Here is a 21,656-nt window from a genome sequence, read left to right on the forward strand (position 1 = left end):
CTGGTGCAAGAACTGAACCCTGTGGTACTCCACTTGTGACATTTCTCCATTCTGATACATTGCCTCTGATTACTGCCCTCATTTTTCTATCAGTCAGAAAATTTTTCATCCATGATAGAAGCTTACCTGTCACCCCTCCAATATTTTCCAGTTTCCAGAACAACCTCTTATGTGGAACTCTGTCGAAAGCCTTTTTTAGGTCCAGATAGATGCAGTCAACCCAACCATCTCTTTCCTGTAATATCTCTGTGGCTCGATCATAGAAACTGAGTAAATTCGATACACAGGATCTTCCAGATCGAAAACCATACTGTCTGTCTGATATTATATCATTTCTCTCTAGGTGTTCTACCCATTTAGTTTTGATTAGTTTTTCCAATACTTTCACTATTACACTTGTCAATGATACAGGTCTATAATTGAGGGGGTCTTCCCTGCTGCCACTTTTGTAGATTGGAACTATGTTAGCCTGTTTCCACCCGTCTGCTACGATTCCTGTACACAGGGATGCCTGAAAGATCAGGTGAAGTGGAATGCTGAGCTCAGATGCACATTCTCTCAGAACCCATGGTGAAACGCCATCTGGGCCAGCTGCTTTGTTCTTACCGAGCTCCTTGAGCATTTTTTCCACTTCGTCTCTAGACACCTCTATGTGTTCTATGTTGTTCTCTGGAATTCTTATTGTATCTGGTTCCCTAAAGATTTCATTTTGTACAAACACACTTTGGAACTTTTCGTTTAGTGTTTCACACATTTCCTTTTCATCTTCCGTGAATCTATTTCCCATTTTCAACCTCTGAATATTATCCTTTACCTGCAATTTGTTGTTTATGAATTTATAGAATAGACCTGGTTCTGTTTTACATTTGTCCGCAATCCCTTTTTCAAAATTTCTTTCTGCCTCTCTCCTCACTGCCGTGTAGTTGTTTCTCGCATCTTTGTATCGCTGGTATGTTTGGGGGTTCGGCCTCTTCCTGTATTGATTCCATTTTTGTGTCTTTCGGTCTCTAGCCCTCTCGCAATTTCTATTGAACCAATCCTGTTTCCTAGTTCTGCATCTCTGTTTTGGTATAAATTTTTTTGTACCTTTATCATATATTTCACAAAACTTGCCATACATCTCATTCACTTCCTTGCCTAGCATCAAGTCTGTCCAATTATACTCACTAAAAAAATTTCTAAGGCCACCATAATGTCCTCTCCTGAAGTCTGGTTTTTCAACTGCTTCAACCTCCTTATTTTCTTCCAGCTTATAACGCATTGCATACTTTATTCCCAAAAAGACATGGTCACTTTTACCCAAGGGAGGAAGGTACTGAATGTCAAATATCTCTTCCTCCTTCCTGGTAAATATCAAATCTAGCATGGAGGGAACGTCCCCTTCCCTCATCCTCGTAGCTTGTTTAACATGTTGATACAAGAATGTTTCCAGGATGAGGTCTACAAATTTACAGGTCCAAAAATCTTCTGTTTTAGCTTCATATGCTTCCCAGTCTATAGATTTCAAGTTGAAGTCACCGACTATCAACAGTCGTGATCTATCGTTATCCGCTCTCGCTATAATCTCTCTCATTATTGTTATAAGACCTTCACGTTTACTATCTAGCTCCTCCTTTGACCATGTGCTGCTTGGCGGTGGACTATATGCATTTATCATCATTAGTTTATCATCCTCATAGCAGATCTCTAGTGCTATTATGTCAACTTCTTGTGGATTGGCAGTCATTATTTCCTTCACCTTTAGGTGTTCTTTTACCAGCACAGCAACGCCACCGCCTTTCCTAATTTTTCTGTCCCGTCTCCAAATTGAGTAGCCCCTTGGGAATATGACCTCATTTAAAATTACATCTTCAAGTTTTGTCTCCGTGAGTGCAACAATGTGATGTAATACAGCTGCAGACACCAGACATTGTTGCACTCACGGAGACAAAACTTGAAGATGTAATTTTAAATGAGGTCATATTCCCAAGGGGCTACTCAATTTGGAGACGGGACAGAAAAATTAGGAAAGGCGGTGGCGTTGCTGTGCTGGTAAAAGAACACCTAAAGGTGAAGGAAATAATGACTGCCAATCCACAAGAAGTTGACATAATAGCACTAGAGATCTGCTATGAGGATGATAAACTAATGATGATAAATGCATATAGTCCACCGCCAAGCAGCACATGGTCAAAGGAGGAGCTAGATAGTAAACGTGAAGGTCTTATAACAATAATGAGAGAGATTATAGCGAGAGCGGATAACGATAGATCACGACTGTTGATAGTCGGTGACTTCAACTTGAAATCCATAGACTGGGAAGCATATGAAGCTAAAACAGAAGATCTTTGGACCTGTAAATTTGTAGACCTCATCCTGGAAACATTCTTGTATCAACATGTTAAACAAGCTACGAGGATGAGGGAAGGGGACGTTCCCTCCATGCTAGATTTGATATTTACCAGGAAGGAGGAAGAGATATTTGACATTCAGTACCTTCCTCCCTTGGGTAAAAGTGACCATGTCTTTTTGGGAATAAAGTATGCAATGCGTTATAAGCTGGAAGAAAATAAGGAGGTTGAAGCAGTTGAAAAACCAGACTTCAGGAGAGGACATTATGGTGACCTTATAAATTTTTTTAGTGAGTATAATTGGACAGACTTGATGCTAGGCAAGGAAGTGAATGAGATGTATGGCAAGTTTTGTGAAATATATGATAAAGGCACAAAAAAATTTATACCAAAACAGAGATGCAGGACCAGAAAACAGGATTGGTTCGACAGAAATTGTGAGAGGGCAAGAGACCAAAAGACACAAAAATGGAATCAGTATAGGAAGAGGCCAAACCCCCAAACATACCAGTGATACAAAGATGCGAGAAACAATTATACAGCAGTAAGGAGAGAGGCAGAAAGAAATTTTGAAAAAGGGATAGCAGATAAATGTAAAACAGAACCGGGCCTATTCTACAAATTCATAAACAACAAATTGCAGGTAAAGGATAATATCCAGAGGTTGAAAATGGGAAACAGATTCACGGAAAATGAAAAGGAAATGTGTGAAACATTAAATGAAAAGTTCCAAAGTGTGTTTGTACAAAATGAAATCTTCAGAGAACCAGACACAATAAGAATTCCAGAGAACAACATAGAGCGGATAGAGGTGTCTAGAGATGAAGTGGAAAATATGCTAAAGGAGCTCGGGAGGAACAAAGCAGCTGGCCCAGATGGCGTTTCACCATGGGTTCTGAGAGAATGTGCATCTGAGCTCAGCATTCCACTTCACCTGATCTTTCAGGCATCCCTGTGTACAGGAATCGTAGCAGACGTGTGGAAACAGGCTAACATAGTTCCAATCTACAAAAGTGGCAGCAGGGAAGACCCCCTCAATTATAGACCTGTATCATTGACAAGTGTAATAGTGAAAGTATTGGAAAAGCTAATCAAAACTAAATGGGTAGAACACCTGGAGAGAAATGATATAATATCAGACAGACAGTATGGTTTTCGATCAGGAAGATCCTGTGTATCGAATTTACTGTTTCTATGATCGGGCCACAGAGATATTACAGGAAAGAGATGGCTGGGTTGACTGCATCTATCTGGACCTAAAAAAGGCTTTCGACAGAGTTCCACATAAGAGGTTGTTCTGGAAACTGGAAAATATTGGAGGGGTGACAGGTAAGCTTCTATCATGGATGAAAAATTTTCTGACTGATAGAAAAATGAGGGCAGTAATCAGAGGCAATGTATCGGAATGGAGAAATGTCACAAGTGGAGTACCACAGGGTTCAGTTCTTGCACCAGTGATGTTTATTGTGTACATAAATGATCTACCAGTTGGTATACAGAATTATATGAACATGTTTGCTGATGATGCTAAGATAATAGGAAGGATAAGAAATTTAGATGATTGTCATGCCCTTCAAGAAGACCTGGACAAAATAAGTATATGGAGCACCACTTGGCAAATGGAATTTAATGTTAATAAATGTCATGTTATGGAATGTGGAATAGGAGAACATAGACCCCACACAACCTATATATTATGTGAGAAATCTTTAAAGAATTCTGATAAAGAAAGAGATCTAGGAGTGGTTCTAGATAGAAAACTATCACCTGAGGACCACATTAAGAATATTGTGCAAGGAGCCTATGCAATGCTTTCTAACTTCAGAATTGCATTTAAATACATGGATGGCGATATACTAAAGAAATTGTTCATGACTTTTGTTAGGCCAAAGCTAGAATATGCAGCTGTTGTGTGGTGCCTATATCTTAAGAAGCACATCAACAAACTGGAAAAGGTGCAAAGACATGCTACTAAGTGGCTCCCAGAACTGAAGGGCAAGAGCTACGAGGAGAGGTTAGAAGCATTAAATATGCCAAAACTAGAAGACAGAAGAAAAAGAGGTGATATGATCACTACGTACAAAATAGTAACAGGAATTGATAAAATCGACAGGGAAGACTTCCTGAGACCTGGAACTTCAAGAACAAGAGGCCATAGATTTAAACTAGCTAAACACAGATGCCGAAGAAATATAAGAAAATTCACCTTCGCAAATAGAGTGGTAGACGGTTGGAACAAGTTAAGTGAGAAGGTGGTGGAGGCCAAGACCGTCAGTAGTTTCAAAGCGTTATATGACAAAGAGTGCTGGGAAGACGGGACACCACGAGCGTAGCTCTCATCCTGTAACTACACTTAGGTAATTACACTTAGGTAATTACAGACGTTGGCACAGTCTGTGCTCAGAGTTAGAGTTCAACCCCCCTGCAAGCACAACTAGGTGAGTACAAACTGCTAGACAAGACACAACACTGGACAGACAGAGATCACACACATTTTTTTTTCCTGTTCGCCCCCTTCCCAACTCACTCCCATGAGGACAGCACGTGGGGGTTGTGCTGCAAGATGACGACAACATAATATGCACCTTAATATTATGTTGTGGTGTGTTATTTAATATTCATAACTAGCTCTCCATGGTAAAAATAAAAAAATATTATTCAACAATTCTTGTGCCACCTCCGACCCTCCCACCCTTCTGAGACCCTACCCTCCCTGACCGCCACCCTCCCCCTAGCTATGGTTAATGCAAGAAAGACTTGTATCTGGTATACATTCCGCCACAATATCCAAAGACCCACCACACCTACACCCCATCATACCCATACCCACTCCAGACTCTCTGCTTGCCTGAAGCCTTCCAGCTTACCTGCCAAAACCTGACTCTACTGGTGTTGGTGTAAAACGAGTGTTAGGCCCGTTGTTTCGTTTCGTTAGGCCCGTCGAATTTTTTTATCTCTCAGTGGTAAAGGTTCACATTTTATATTCAGTAGCAAGTCGACCCTTGGTTTGAGATTTTTTTAAACTTTAACCCCTTAACTGCGTTGCCTTCAAATATGACATCCCCGCAGTGCGCAGGAAATAAATTCTCTGGAAAAAATTCTTTTTTCTTTTTAACCCTTAACATGCTCGGGGTCTAATATCCTTCCATCCACACAGGCGCATGTCATTTTGAAAAAAAAAAAAATTTTTTTTTTTGCTAATCTGTTAAGTTCTGTTCACTGATCACGGGAAAAATAAAAAAAAATTCTATTGTACTTACTTTTGTTGCAATAGAGCCGAGAAGGACGGTGATGACGTCACAATCTGCATGTTCGCTCATGCAATACACGCCCGGGAGGTGTTGCGCGCGGTCCTCAAACAGCCAGAGTTGCCACAAATATATTTTCGCGCTATTTATTTACAATGTCTAAGCGCATTTTATCTAATTTTTTTTCACTAATTGTGTTTCAAATACTGTTTGAACATATTTTGTATCAAAAATTGTTGCATATTTGAGTATACACAGGCGCACACAAATGTTTTCAATTACGGCAATATAATATGTCATTACAGTCTATTATATTGTATGTTCTGCTTATATTTGTATATATTTACACACACGCACATGCTATCTGCTTATATGTTTACATATTTACACACTCGCACACGCTATACACACTTTGAAGCACACTTAGAAGATTTCTAGACTGTGGTAGTCATTGAAGCAGTCGACAGCACATAATGGGATACCACACGTTTCACACCATGTTTGCACAAGCTTCCGGTTCTTGTCTCTACGTGTCGTTGTTTTACACACCAAGCAATCACGTTGGGCTATTGCACGCTTCACACCAGGTGGCAAATACTTAAGTTTGTGTGCTAGGAAGCCTTCAGTGTGAGCGAGGCGTGGAGTACCAGCATGCTGCAACAGTGGGTTTATGATGGGCCGCTGAATACCTGGGACATCTTTTGCAAACTTTCCTAATAACTGTATTGCAGCATCAAATACAAAGTCACGGAAAGTGGGCTTACGTCCAGTTCTCACAAGGTACATGTTGAAACAGTTCAGCATGCTCATGTCCACAAGATGGAAGAACACTTTTTTCGTCCACCTACATGTCTTCCGCACACACTCTGCAGTGCCAATCATCATGTCTGATTTATCAATCAACCGCATGTTGATATTATAGTCTAAAACACAGTCTGGCTTATATAGTGGTGCGTTTGTTTTATGGCTCACTTTCCCACTGTTCACCATTGTTCCATCATGAATTGTTGTCAACAAGTTCACCTCTCTTTTGTCTTTCCACCGAACTGACAGAATGTTATCACTTTTCCTTCTCTGACACTCACCAACTGCAATGTCGTTGTCAAACACAGGCATTTCCCTTCGTTGTGGCTTTACTGTACCAACCAATCCGGTTCTATTTTCTAGCAAGAACCGAGCTAGCAAGGGACTTGTATAGTAATTATCTGTGTATAAAATGTGTCCCTTGTTCATCCACGGAGCGATGATGGTCTTCACTACACTCCCCGAGAATCCATGTTCGTCGTTACCGGGAATGTTTACATCACTAGCCGAGTACAGAATCATGTGTAACACGTATCCTGTCTCACAATCACAAAGAACAAAAAATTTCAGGCCAAATCGGTTTCGTTTTGAGGGAATGTACTGTTTGAATGGAACACGTCCCTTGAAAAGTATGAGAGATTCATCAACCACCAGCTTCTGTGCTGGTACGTAAAAATCTCTGAATTTTCCAATAACATCGTTCATGTAGTGCCTCACTCGCCACAGTCTATCATCAGGTGTTCGGTCCTGAACACTTCCAAAATGTAGACACCTGAGGAGTATCTGAAACCTGTCTCGTGACATATATTTCCCGAATAAAGGTGTTGGTATTGTCTTGTCCTTGCTCCAATAGTCATTTATTGCATGTTTGTGACAGTGCTTCATCAACAAACAGAGTGCCAAAAACACATACATTTCCGCCACTGTGGTATTTTTCCAACGCTGCAGTCGTGAAAATTCTGTGATTTCCCTCTCAATCAGGTAAGCAGCATGCAGGTTCGTTTGGTGTACAATGTATTCCATGAGTGGTTCATCATAGAATGCTGTAAAATATTCCATCTCAGCCATGTCCTCACCTTGATTAGGGAAAAGATTTGTAATCCCTACATCATTATCGTCAAAGTGAGGAATATTAGGAATAAAATCGTCACCATCAGTCCACTCAAGTACACCAGGCGTCCTGCGAAATCCAGAGGAAAGACGGCGAGGAAGCGATGCATACCGGCGACCAGGAGCTGAATACCGTCTGCGAGAAGCACGGCGGCTACATGCACATGAGGTGGGTGCACGTGAGGTGAGTGCACGTGAGGTGGGTGCACGTGAGGTCGATGCACGTGAACACGAGGGTCTTGGTCCCTCATGTGGTGCCATGCGGTGGCGCTTGGCCGGGCGAGATGCTGCTGACGCGACAATTTCTCGCCCAGTTACACCACTGGTACCAGAAACAGGCTCAATAAAACTTTGATCTGAGTCACTAAACCCAGAAAAGGAGTCACCTCCCTCTGACTCGTCACCCTCAAACAGAAAATATCCACAGGAACTGTGAGGTCGTGGTAGAATTGGGGTAGAAACTGGGCGAGGAGGCATCGGTGAGCGTATAGGCCTCGCCATGGCATGGCGGTCATTCTCACTTTCACTGCTGCTGCTACTATCACCCAACAACTGTGTATAATCCTCATCGTTGTCTGAATCGTCAAACACACTTTCTTCACCTTCAGAGAATTTATTCGTGGGCTATTTGCTCTGGGGTGAGGGACTGAGTGGTGCGTGCCCGTGAGGCGTTTGACCGTGCGCTCGCCATGGTGACTCTCGCTAAACTGAGGCCTCCCATGCCTTCGGATCGTGAGCGGGATATTTTTTCAAAATGGCCGCTGTTTACTAGAGCTCCTGGGCAGCGTATGGGACCCCCAGCTACACCGCGGGCCATTCAAATCGTGCGCGGTACCCATACACTTCATATGAAGTGAAGCGCAGTTGACTGGTAAAACGATTTACACTTCATATGAAGTGATGCGCACTTTAAGGGTTAAAGTGTCAGAAACCCTTCCCTCAGTATGGGTATGTAGAAAAAAAATTGAAATTGTACTTACTTTGGCTGCTATGGGGTCCGTAAGTTGGGGCGTGACATCATCATTCCCTGTTCGCCTGTGACGTACGCTCCCGGGGCCAGTAGGGCGCTCGGGGTGGGGCGCGCGAGTTGCCGTGAATATATTTTCGTTCATTTTTTTCGCAGTTCCAAATACATTTTATTTGTTTTTACGTGTTAATCCTATGTATAGTGAACACGTACACTATATTATGGCAGTAAAACATCCGTACTGTCCGAAGACACTGTGTTACGTGCATGACACTTGTGTACACATATGCAGCACATATTTACTATGTATCATGCTAATTTATGTATATATACAATCTATTTACACACTATACACTGTCACACTCTACATACATTCACCATCAACACATTCAGAACACCTCGAGTGAGAGCAGCCACACCCAGCCAGTCTCCCTCACTCCAACATCTTACTCGCCAACATTGCTCCTCCCACCATACTGTTATAGTTCTTATTACACATGTTCTATTTACCTATCTACATGTTTTATTTACCAGAACTATGCAAGTAAGCCGGTATTGTGTCCAAACAGTACAGTGGCCACCGTACACTGCATGAAAAATCACACAGCCGACAGCAGACGACGCTACGATTACGTCACCTCCCTTACCAAAATAGCTCCTCTCAACATTCTCCTGTTGCTGTTCTTACACTATATACACACACTATATATACCCATGTACATATGTGTTGCCCATAGCGAACCACTAAGCTAATATGGTGAGCAAAACAAGAGTGGCAGCCACACACACACAATGAGGCTACCTCAATTCTCTCCCTCCCTCCCTCACCAAAATTCCTCCTTCCACAATACTACGCACAACGCTAATTATAACCACAATCCTGCTATTATCACAATCCTGGTCACTAATTCCTGTAAATGAATAATTGACCACACGTTTATTTTGAAAAGGAACCTAAGAAATCATTTGAAGATTCCTAGATGGACAAAATAATGCTGTGGTGCTGTGGCTAGCGCTGTGAACAAATTGAACAGCATTGAATCACTGATATTTGAACATTGTACCCAGTCATTATCACACTCAGGCTCTTCTATAACACTAGTATGGCTAAATAATACAAGTTATATATATATTTTGACATTATTAGGCGATGCTTTGGTCACACGCTGAACAGCAGTGCTGTGCGCTCATGCTGCGAGTGTCAGCCTTGGTTGCTCACACACTACTGAGGCTCCCACACCCGGTATTGTGGACCACGATTTTTTTTTAGAGATGGCGTCTGTTTACAAGAGCCCTGAGGAAGCTGATGTGAACCCCATGTAGCCGCGGGAGTTTTGAATGGAATGTGAAAAATACAAATACCCGGAGGCGCGTTGCGCAAACCAGACGTGAGCCTGCAGGCGCGCTGCGCAGTTTAAGGGTTAAATGTTGACTTATATGCCAGCATATACCGTAAACTCTCTGCCTGTCTATATGTATTCGGACAAATCTCCAGTCTTCCGGATAGAGATAAAACATTTACCGGAGGCGATTTTGGCCGGATTAGGGCGTTTTCCGGATTAGCAAATTAGTTTCGGATAAGCGAATTTCTACAGTACTGCAAGTAAGCAATTTCTGTATCACGAGGAAAAAATATTTGTTAATACAAAAGTATCGCTGTATTAATTAACACAAACAAATAAACAAAGAGGTAAAAAGCTTACATTTTTGGATGGTGATGTGTCCACCATGACCAGCTCACTGTTGGATCGCAAAGTGAAATTCGATGCCAATGAGCAAACCCCAGAGAAGCCTTCACGGAATATCTTGTAAAGTCGATTGTCTAGAAAAACAAATGATAGTATGTTAATGTTCAAGAATTGTAATTTAACAGGATTTAAGTATGTCTAATTTGCACAAGTCACTTAACTTTAGCTAATACAGAATGTTAATTTCTGCATTCAAGGCAAAGCAATCCTTGAAAACAATATTATAACCAATTATCGTAAATTCAAATTTCCTTCATATTTTTCATTGGTATGATCCAAGTACTGTCACTGTTACTCATCTGTATGCAAGACAGACACGAACACAACCCATAGAATGTAAGCTGCTTTGGAGAAAGATAATTTTTTGTAATCAGATATCAACAAGGTCTTCCGATGGTTAACAGAAAGCAGCATGATATTAAACAGTTACAATTCCAATTACAGTACTGTGCTCTCTACTTTGGTATGAAAAAAAAAAAGCGACGAATGTAATGAAACGCCATTTTCTGGGCGAGCCCCATAGACTCCCTGGAGCTATCGAGCTAATATGCGATACATTAGACCAAGGCTTCAGTCAATGGAGTTCTGCCTAATGGGGACCACTAGCCAGAACCTGGCCCCCCTCAGAAAGGTGCCGGGAGCAATGGCCCTGGAAAAAAAAACCTTAGTTGGGGATTTACCTTATTTGCCATCAACCAGGGTTAGGAACTCAGAGGGGTAGGCATAAAAAAAACAGACTCCACAAGGTAAGAAAAGTGCACATGAAAGCCGAACAGAGAGGTTGAACTCCCACAATTTCCAACGAAACAAGCAAATAGCACACCACGCTGTCATGTCGCTTGTCCGTGCATCTAGTCCCCCCCCCCACCCCACCCCGGCAACCCAGCAACTCCAGTTCGGAGGCTAAGCACCAAAACAACACAAAAACAGCCGACTGGAGGGAGGGAGGGTGCCAGGGAGCCTCCGGGCCTTACCCAGAAAATGAGGTTTCATTACATTCAACGCTGGTTTTCTGTGGAGAGCCCCTTCAGCTCCCTGGAGCTACATAACCAAGGATAAGTAAAAGAGGGACACACACCCGGGAGGCAGCCGCCACACACTCCTCAAATTGAAAGCGAGATAACTGGCTGCAACCTGCAACCCAAAGTAACACACGAATGCCCAGGACCAGGAATGTGAACCAAATATCGGGCGGCCAGGATCCTATATGTTCCAAAATCGTCGTTCCCGAATAACAGCCCAAGATCTGCCGCCGAAGACAGCAGCCAAAGCAGCAAACATCCAAACATCATGGGCACGAGGATGGAGAGCAGGCTATCTTCTCTTGAGGTTATCTTGAAATGATTTCGGCGCTTAGCATCCGCGTGGCCAGGTCCTCAACCAGTCCTCCTTTTTGTTACACACCCGTAGGAAGTGGCCCATAGCAGCTGTCTATCTCCCAGTTACCTATTTACTGCTAGATAACATGGGCATCAGGGTGAAAAAACATTTCAAATGTACAAATTTAAATGTACAAATGTACATGTACAAATGTCTTCACCATAGCGAACCACTAAGCTAGTATGGTGAGCAAAACAAGAGTGGCTGCCACACACATAGTGAGGCTACCTCGATTCTCTCCCACGTTCCCTCACCACAATTCCTCCTCACATAATACTACACACATATGCACATGGGTATATACACACATTGTATATATCCTTCTACATATGTGTTCACCACAGCAAACCACTAAGCTGGTATGATGAGCAAAATAAGAGTGGCTGTCACACACAGTGAGGTTACCTCGATTCTCTCCCTCCCTCCCTCCCTCCTCACCACAATTCCTCATTCCACAATTCTACTCACAGTGCTAATTATCACCACAATCCTGCTGTTATCACAATACAGGTCACTAAATCCTGTAAATGAATAACTGACCAAAGTTTAATTTGTAAAGGAACCTAGGAAGTCATCTGAAGATTCCTAGATGGACGAAATAATGCTGTGGCTAGCGCTGTGAACATCGTGAACATCATTGAATCACTGATATTTGAACATTGTACACAGTCATTATCACACTCAGGCTCTCCTGTAATACTATCATTGCCAAATAATACAAGTTACATATATATTTTGACATTATTGGGCAATGCTGTGGTCACACGCTGAACAGCAGTGCTGTGAGCTCATGCTGTGTGCGCCGGCCTTGGTTGCTCACTCAGTACTGAGGCTCTCACACCCGGGAATGTGGCCCACAATTTTTTTAAAGATGGCGTCTGTTTACAAGAGCCCTGGGGAAGCCTATGTGAACCCCCATGTAGCCGCGGGAGGTTTGAATGGAACGCTAAAAATAAAAATACCCAGAGGCACTTTGCATACCCCAGACGTGGGCCTGCAGGCGCATTGCGCAGTTAAAGTGTTAAAGACGATTCCAATAATTTAGGTGTTTTATCGCGTCTATGTATACCGTACATGTTCTCTGTACTCCTTCTAATTCAGTAATCTCTCCTCTATGAAGGGAAAAGTTAGTATTGAGCAGTACTCAAGATGGGACAGTACAAGTGATTTGAAGAATACAATCATTGTGATGGGATCCCTGGATTTGAAAGTTCTCGTAATCCATCCTATCATTTTTCTGGCTGACGCAATATTTGCTAGGTTATGCTCCCCTAAATGTTAGGTTGTCAGACATCATTCCCAAACCCTTAACATGCTGCTGTCCTACTACTGTATTGGCAAATCTGTGGGTTTTTTTGCACAGTTAAAAGCTCTGTACCTCAGGGTACAGTCCTTGCACCACTGCTTTTCCTTATTCTCATATCAGATGTATCAGATTTAACATTCGCAAAACGAAGTTGTCCAGATCTTCCACTTTCATGCTGTTTATTGGAGTGCTAAACATGTCCTCATATTTTTTTTTATTTCACTAATTTCTTTGTCATCCTCAGTGTATGAACCTTCACTAGTATGAATAGGTCCAATACTAGCAGTGGTTTTTGCTTTTAATTTTGCAAATGTGAAGAAATACTTTGGGTTCTTCTTTATTTCTCGAATTACTTTGTTCTAGTTGCCTTCTTTAATCTGATATGAATGCTTCCGTCTCTGTTTGATTTGTTCAATCTCCCCGTTTAAATTATTCCTTCTTTGTATGGTTAAGTGTCTGCTTAACCACTGCACTGCCTTAAAATATAACAAACCCGTGGTGCGCCGAAAATAAAATCTTCGCAAAAAATTGTTTGTCCTTCCAAAAGTATTAAATACCCTTCCTTGATCACATATATGTTGAAATTTTTTACAAATGTACTTACTTTGGCAGCAGTGGTGTCCGGAAAATATAGTGTGACGTCACGGCTTGGTGGTCGCCTGTGCCGTAGACTCCCGGACGCAGTCGCATGCAAGATTCAACAAGCGCAAGTTGCCACAAATATATTTTTGTTTATTTGTTCTGCACAATTACAAATGCATTCATTTTTTTTTTCTAGCTAATCCTATGTATATTGAACACGTTTACAATATTCAGGCAGTAGAACATCCGTACTGTTCCAAGACACTGTTACATGTATCAGAAATGTGTCCACAAACATTGACTATATTTTCTATATTTCATGTTCAAATACAGTATGTAAATTTATAACTTATTTACACACTGTACACTATCACACACTATATACATCCCCTATCAACACACTTAGAACTGCGCAAGTGTGAGATAATCAGTGAAGCAGTCAACAGGGCATAGGAGAACTTTGCGCTCAACGCACCTGGTGCAGATGGCTCTTCGCTTGCGTTCCCTATATTGCATGTTCTTGCAAACAACGCAGGCACGTTTACCCTTATCCCATGTGCCTGTGCCTGGCATATAACTAAGCTTGTGTACAGCAAGGTGTTCATTATTCCTGAGTCTGTCAGGAACTGCATGAGGCATTGTTGCTGGCACCCCATGCATTGCAACACTCCACTCCATACTTCAAGTGAAGTTGTGACACTAGAGCAACACTGAATGTACGTATTGGGAGTCTCTTGTCAGATTTCACGAGATACATGTTGAAACAGTTCAGCACTGCAACATCAATGAGGTGAAAAAAGAACTCCTTCGTCCACTTCACAGATTTTCACATGCACTCGATGGCACCAACCATCATGTCACATTTATTAACTATCCTCATATTTACATTGCAGTCAATAACACAATCAGGTTTATATATTGGCAACCTTGTTGCAAAGTTCACTTTGCCACGGTCCAACATGGCACCGGTGTGAATAATTGTCAACATATTTACCTCGCGTCTGTCCCTCCAGCGCACTGATAACATTTGTTCACACTTTTGCAGCTAGCAACCACCCACTGCAATTCCAATGCCAAACACTGGCATTTCCCCCCTGTGGGCCTTGACAGTGCCACATACGCCAGTGTTGTGGTCAAAGAGGAATCTGGTGAGCAAGGGACTGGTATAGTTGTTGTCCGTGAACAGTATATGCCCCTTGTTCAGCAACAGTTCCATGAGTGTTTTCACGACACTGCCTGAGAACCCATGTGGATGTTGACTTAGTATGTCAACGTCTGTATCTGAATATAGTATGTCCATAGCAATACCAATTTCACAGTCGCACAGCATGAAAAACTCGAGTCCAAACCTGTACAGCTTAGATGGAATATACTGATTGAACGCTAGTCATCCCTTGAAGAGGACTAGTGATTCATCAATCATGACGTTTGTCTTGGTACAAAATAGTCACGGAACTTTCCTCTCATATCACTAAATATCTTCTGCACCTTCCACAGTCTGTCGTGTCTGTCTTCATTATCATTGTTCTCAAAGTGCAGGCACCCGAGGAGCAGCAGGAACCTATTACGTGACATGTACATGTTGAACACGGGAGGATGGAACAGGGCTGTCTTTGCTCCAATAATCCTGGATATGCATTTTTCTGAATGCCTCATCATCATGCACAACGCTACAAACATGCATTTCCTCATTAGTCGTGTCTTTCCAACGTGTCAATCGAGAGGCAGGTAAAATTCCACAGTTAATGAGTTCCTGAGCATATCCGTTTGTCTCTGCAACGAGATGATCCATGAATTCCTGATCAAAATATGCCCTATAATAATCAATTTCAGATATATTATCACCAGTATAGGGGAATAAGGGTGTCACACTAACATTGGTATCATCAAATGTTGAAATTTGTGGTACAAAATTCTCACAATCATGCCACAAAAATACACCCACATTTTTGGTTTTGGCCCGAACACCACGGCCAACACCAACACGAGTACCACCAGTACGGGCCCCAACACCACGGCTTCGTCGTCTTGTGCTAGAGCTGCATACTGTATGGGTATGCCAGGAGATGAGGCTCTTCTGTGTAGTATTGGCCTACCATGAACACCTGATGTTCAGGGCTCACTTTCGTCATTGTCCTCAGGCTGCATGACACACTGATGCTTGCCTCGGTGAGGTGCTGGGGCAGCAAAACCCTGCCTAGTAACACCTTAGCCGCTTGCACTCGGTTCGTCAACACTGCTTGTATCTCAGGCTATGTCGTCACTGAAGCCCGAAAATGACTCATCACATGTAGTATCACCAAATAAACTCACGTCAGGTGACACAGATAGTAATGGTAACTCTAGCGGTGTTGACCCAGGGCGACGTGGGAGGACGTGCAAGGTGCGTGTACTGTACACACACACTCGACATCGTCCACCTCATTCTCCCCATCACTTGTGTCAGACCTGTGTTAGGTCTTTTTCTGGACTGTAGTCTAAATCATCAACAAGTAGTTCATCATACAATATGTCCTCTATTTTCTCCTCTGAGAGTGGTTTTGCGGTACGGCGGGTGACCGTGGACCAAGAGCTCGTAGACGATGTGTCAGACATGGTTGCTTCTTTGAAACCGAAGGTCTCCCGGGCCTTGGAGCATGCTTGGATTTTTTTTCAAAATGGCAGATGATCACTGGAGGCCTCAGGCATCTATTTCGTACCCACATCACAACGCGCCAGTTTTGAATCGTACGCTATACCTACACGTGCCCTGAGGTGCGTTGCGCAACACCGACCTATCGCCTCAAGGTGGGTTGCGCAGTGTAGTGGTTAAGCATTTCCGTTAATTTTTTCTTCTTTTGTGGTGTAGTCTTCTTTCTCTTTCTACGTTGGACATCTTTCTGGCTTTCCTCAAAAGAAAATGTTTCAGACAAACTTCATGTGCTTCAGAAGTCAAGTTTTTCTATTCCTTATGTAGGATTTTTATTACTTAGAACTTTTCACATTGAATGTTTTTAAGTTCCCTGTTTATTTTCTCCCAGTCTATCCTTTTACAATATTATTAAAATTTAATTTACTGAATAACCCTTCTCACTTGTTTTCTTTTGGGCCTACTACCGTCATTAAAAATCTAATAAAATCTAATAAAAAACAAAGAAAATCTACTACCGTCATCTAAAATAATTAGAAGAGCCAAAATTAAATACTATGAAGATAAATTTACCCAAACAAAGGGCAACATTAAGAAAACTTGGAGCCCAATTTCACAAATATTGGGATCAAAGAAGATTTTAAATAACAAACCAATACTCCTGTCCAATAAAGATGGTCAGCTTACAGCCTCTGATACTGCTATTGAGTTCAATAGGTTCTTCTCTTCCATTGGGTCATCCCTTGCAAATGATATTCCATCTTCCAGTACTGATGTTCAGGACTATCTTACAGATAACTATCCTGTCTCTGTACCTAACGCCTGCAAATTGCACTGATGTTAACACTTTCGCGCTATCTGGACGCGCCGGCGCGTTCGGTTTCGTCTAACGTAAACGCATAGTGGACATAAAGTTATGTCAACTTTTAAAATATTTGTAGAAAATTCAATTTTTATCCGATTTACTTTGGGTTTGTTTCAAACTGCGCGCTATGAGGCTCTCTTTCTCACCACTAGGCTGCATGGTACAATAAGTTCATGAAAGGTGTGGATAACTTCGATCAAATGGTATTTTGTCCCAAACGGGTTGCAGGTGGGTGACTTTAGCCGTTTATACTGGTAATTCTTCCCCCATATCATGTATTATATGCATATGTCTGTTTAGGGAATTTTATTCCGATCAATATACAACCAAAAATAACTGTGTGCAACAAGTATAATCTTGACAAACATAACAAAAGTAAAAATATTTCGTGTGTGTTTGACGCTCACTGATATGTTCCGGCGTTGTTTTATATTTGTCGCTATTCTAACTTACGCTTTGTTGATATTTTTTACCTATGGGCACATAGAACATTCTATTGCAAACACATTGACATAAAAATGAATGACGTACATAGAAAATTAATGTCATGAGAGTGAAATAAGTATAAACTTTCAAAGCGCCGTGCGTCGTCCCGTCACCGATACCGGGTAACAATTTCACCACTTCCCACACTCTTGCGGGCGGGCTGCATCATTATTCTACGCTTATATTCATATCACCGTGTTGGGAATTTCATTGCGAGTCCATTGATACCAAAATTAACGCTGTAGAGCAAGTGTGGAGGTGATTACAATCCCAAGAGTAAAAACATTTTGTTGCTGATGGGCGCTCACGGCGAGTCATCTACGTAGTTATTTATTTGGTGCTGGTATCCCTATATGTTTCGTGACTTATTTTACTAATGTTCTTCTAGAGAATTTTATTGCGAACACGTTGGTACCAAAATGAAATACGTAGCATGAGAACTAAGGTCAGAAGAGTAAAAAGAGTATACACATTTTTGTTTTTACGCTTAAGCGATAAAAACGCAGCGCGCACATTCGGTTGGCTGAGTGACCTTTGCGGAGAGCGCGAAAGTGTTAATGAGATAATCGTTTCCCTTAAAATCAAGTCTAGTGCCCTTGAGGAGATACCAACTTTAATTTACAAAAAAGCCTCCAGATCTTTAGCTCCTGCTATTGCATTGCTCTTCAACAAGTCACTTGAACTCCAAACCTTTCCAGATGTTCTAAAAAAAAGTGTGAGTAACCCCTATCCACAAATGTGGTGATCTCACTGATGTCAACAACTTCAGATCTTATCAATCCTGCAAAACTTGTCAAAAATATTTGAAAAACTAATCTACAAGCAACTTTACTTTTATCTAGCCAAACACAATATGCTTAGCTCTTGTCAATATGGCTTCAGACCCCAAAAAATGCACTAACGATGCACTTATTAGTATGATTAACTTGATTCATGCAGCTCTTGATAAAAATGAGTTCCCTGTTGGGTTATTTGTGGACCTGCGTAAGGCTTTTGACACTGTCAACCACCAAAACTTTCTTCTTAAATTACATCATTATGGACACTGATCAAGTCCCAGGTGTGGACACCAATCAAGCAGCCCTGAAACCAAGGTTGGGCCGGCCACCAAGTGGCCACTAGGATTACACTCCCGAAGGAAGACTCCAACTGAGCCAGAATTCGAAGCAACAGCCGGACCAGGAGAAAGGTTCAGGGAACCCCACCTCGACCAGTCCTGCCGAAGGGCATCCACCGCGAAGCCTCCGCAATCAGGGAAGGGCGCCACGACCACGCCGACACGAAGAGGTTCAACCCCGGGAGCCCGGACGTCCAGCAGAGGCAACCGAAGGAATCGGCGTTGACCATCCATTCCATGACAGGGGAATGAACCGAGACAGGCCGTCTGCCAGAACGTTGAACACACCCCGGATATGAACTACATGGAGAGCCAAACCCTGTGAACTAGCAGGAGTCACTCAAAGCAACCAACCCCAAAGAGGCAAGGACTGAAGGGAACCCTCCCCCATGGTTCAGACAATGAACCACCAGAGAACACTCCGAATGGAGCCGGATGGTCGAATCCTGAGTGACCCGAACCCTCCGAAGTTACAGCCAACCCATTGCAAACACCCGCACCACGCTGTGACCCTGACCGAAAGATGGACCCCAACCATCCCTGGCTGGCCTGGTGAGCACTGGACGCCAAGCTCCAGCCGAGAGAAAACACGTCGGTAAACACATCAAGCGAGGGCTCAGGAAGGCGCCAAGGCACTGATCCTGAAAACTCCGAAAGGGAGGCCAGCAATGCAGCAACAAGGCCCATGGAGGGCTATGATACTAAACAAGCTATGAATTCATGATATATATCTTATATGAAGAAGGTAGGAAGGGAAAAGATACATCCTTTCATTATAAGACTTAATCAACAGTACTACACAAGCAGGCCAGCAATATGCTCAAAGCCTATAGCTAGATTCCTTTACACTAGGGGGTTCTGAACCTGGGGTACATATACTTCTTGGTCCTTAGAGGTACACATACAGGGGTACCTCGGTTTAAGAGTTTAATCCGTTCCTGGAGACGGCTCGTATTCCGAAGCTAATTTCCCCATAAGAAATAATGGGAAATGAATTAATCCATTCCTGACTACCCCAAAAACCCCACATCAAACTAAATTTGTATACCTAATTCATCTAAATAAACCTACAAAACTATGTTCAAGCTATTACTTACCTTGCTGTTGAATGCTGTAGGCGTATGGAAGATGGTGAGGAGGGGGAAGGAGAGGAGTTACTGTTTGGAAAGGGAGTCCCCTTCCATTATCATATCAGGCAGTGAGGACTTCACTGGTGAGCACACACTGGCACATTTTGCCTGCATACCACTAGGACTTGTTAGTCTTACTAAGAATCTGTCTAAAGACACTTGTTTTTCCCTACATTTTAACACTTGTCTGTAGTAAGACATCACATTGTCATTTAAAAGGTCAATGCAACGGCCTGCTACAGCTTTATCTGGGCGAGTTTTTTCAACAGAACTTTGCAGTTCTTCCCATACTTCACACATTTTCTTAATCAAGAAGGGACATCCTCTACTGCCTCTACTCACAGCTATTTTCTTAGGTTGAACCTTATCAATGGCTTTCTTGAGACCCATGGCGAGATATATAATAACAACTTTTATGCTCAAATGGCCAAAAAAACGACATAAAACTGAACTGTAAATCCTTGTGAAGAATTCAGGAGGGATAGTCACTGGGCGGGAGACAATGGTAAACTGAGGGGCGGAGGGGCGACGATCGCCGTACCACCACGCGTTAGGTCGGCCTGAACGCGTATCAACAAACTCGCGTTCCGAGGTAACCCTCGCCTTCCGAGACACATTTTCCGAGGAAATCCGGCTCATATTCCGAAAAACTCGCATACAGGGACACTCGTGTTCCGAGGTACCACTGTATATCCCAGGTAATTTGGCACCAGTACAGTATTTTAGGAAATGCTGCATACCTTTGCTTTACACACATGGTGAGGATATATTGCTATACACACGTGGTGAGGATATATTGCTATACACACGTGGTGAGGATATACTGCTTTACACAAGTGGTAAGGATACAGACACCTTCACTCCTGCCACCACATTTTCTGCCATTCACGAACATATAGTACCGACTTTCAATCTGTTATACATATTATCTTTAGTCTTCTATGTCTCTGATCAAGGGTAAAGTTGCCTGTCATTAATCACTTACTGCAAAACAGAATTGTTATCTAAAGCAAAACAGTAAACTATAAATACAAACAGTTCAAAAGTTCTTTAACACTTTCGCGCTCTCGGCGAAGGTCACTCAGCCAACCGTATGTGCGCGCGGCGTTTTTATCGCTTAAGCGTAAAAACAAAAATGTGTATACTCTTTTTACTTTTCTGACCTTAGTTTTCATGCTACATATTTCATTTTGGTACCAACGTGTTCGCAATAAAATTCTCTAGAAGAACATCAGTAAAAAAAGTCACGAAAGCTATAGAGATACCAGCATGAAATAAATAACTACGAAGATGAGTCGCCGTGAGTGCCCAACAGCAACAAACTGTTTTTACTCTTGGGATTATTATCACCTCTACAATTGTCCTACAGCCTTAATTTTGGTATCAATGGACTCCCAATAAAATTCCCAACACGGTGATATGAATATAATCGTAGAATAATGGTCCCGGCCCACCCGCAAGAGTGTGGGAAGTGGGCGCACTGTTACCCGGTAACGGTGACCGGACGACACATGCGCGAAACGTTGCTTTGAAAGTTTATACTTATTTCACTGTTCTGATATTATTATTGTATGTATGTCATTCATTTTTGTGGCAATGTTTTCGCAATAGAATGTTCTATGAGCTAAATTATACTACACAAACTTGGACCAAATAGGTGTACTTACCAAGGGAAGGCTGGTTGTGGAACAGTAAGTTGAGCATTTGTTCTTCACTCCACCTTCTTCAGGTTCTTCATTCCTGAAGTTGCTCAACAGATGGTTTGTAGGTGGAGTGAAGCTGTTGCGGGTGGTTACTTCTTCACCACCCAATACACCTGTTTCCGGTGGCAATTGGTGTAGCAGGGAATAACACAGAGTGCAACACCACAGGTCTTGCATCCTATGTTCGTGTCCTTCCTTTTACCGGACCGTGCGCATACATGACACTTGAGACGTTTGGGCAGTCTGTAAAT

At 42.4% G+C, this 21,656-nt stretch overlaps 1 protein-coding gene across 1 annotated transcript in view; it reads right to left on the reverse strand.

Annotated features, from left to right (window-relative positions):
- The window catches only part of LOC123749652 (sentrin-specific protease 1), a gene marked incomplete in the record, with an annotated part of 209,597 nt that overhangs the window by 112,517 nt on the left and 75,424 nt on the right, over nt 1-21,656 (reverse strand). The window contains 1 exon segment of the mRNA XM_069334326.1: nt 10,163-10,281. Within this exon segment, the coding sequence (XP_069190427.1) occupies nt 10,163-10,281 (119 nt within the window).

This window comes from Procambarus clarkii, chromosome 31 (genome assembly GCF_040958095.1).
Source record: "Procambarus clarkii isolate CNS0578487 chromosome 31, FALCON_Pclarkii_2.0, whole genome shotgun sequence".
NCBI classification, from domain to species: domain Eukaryota; kingdom Metazoa; phylum Arthropoda; class Malacostraca; order Decapoda; family Cambaridae; genus Procambarus; species Procambarus clarkii.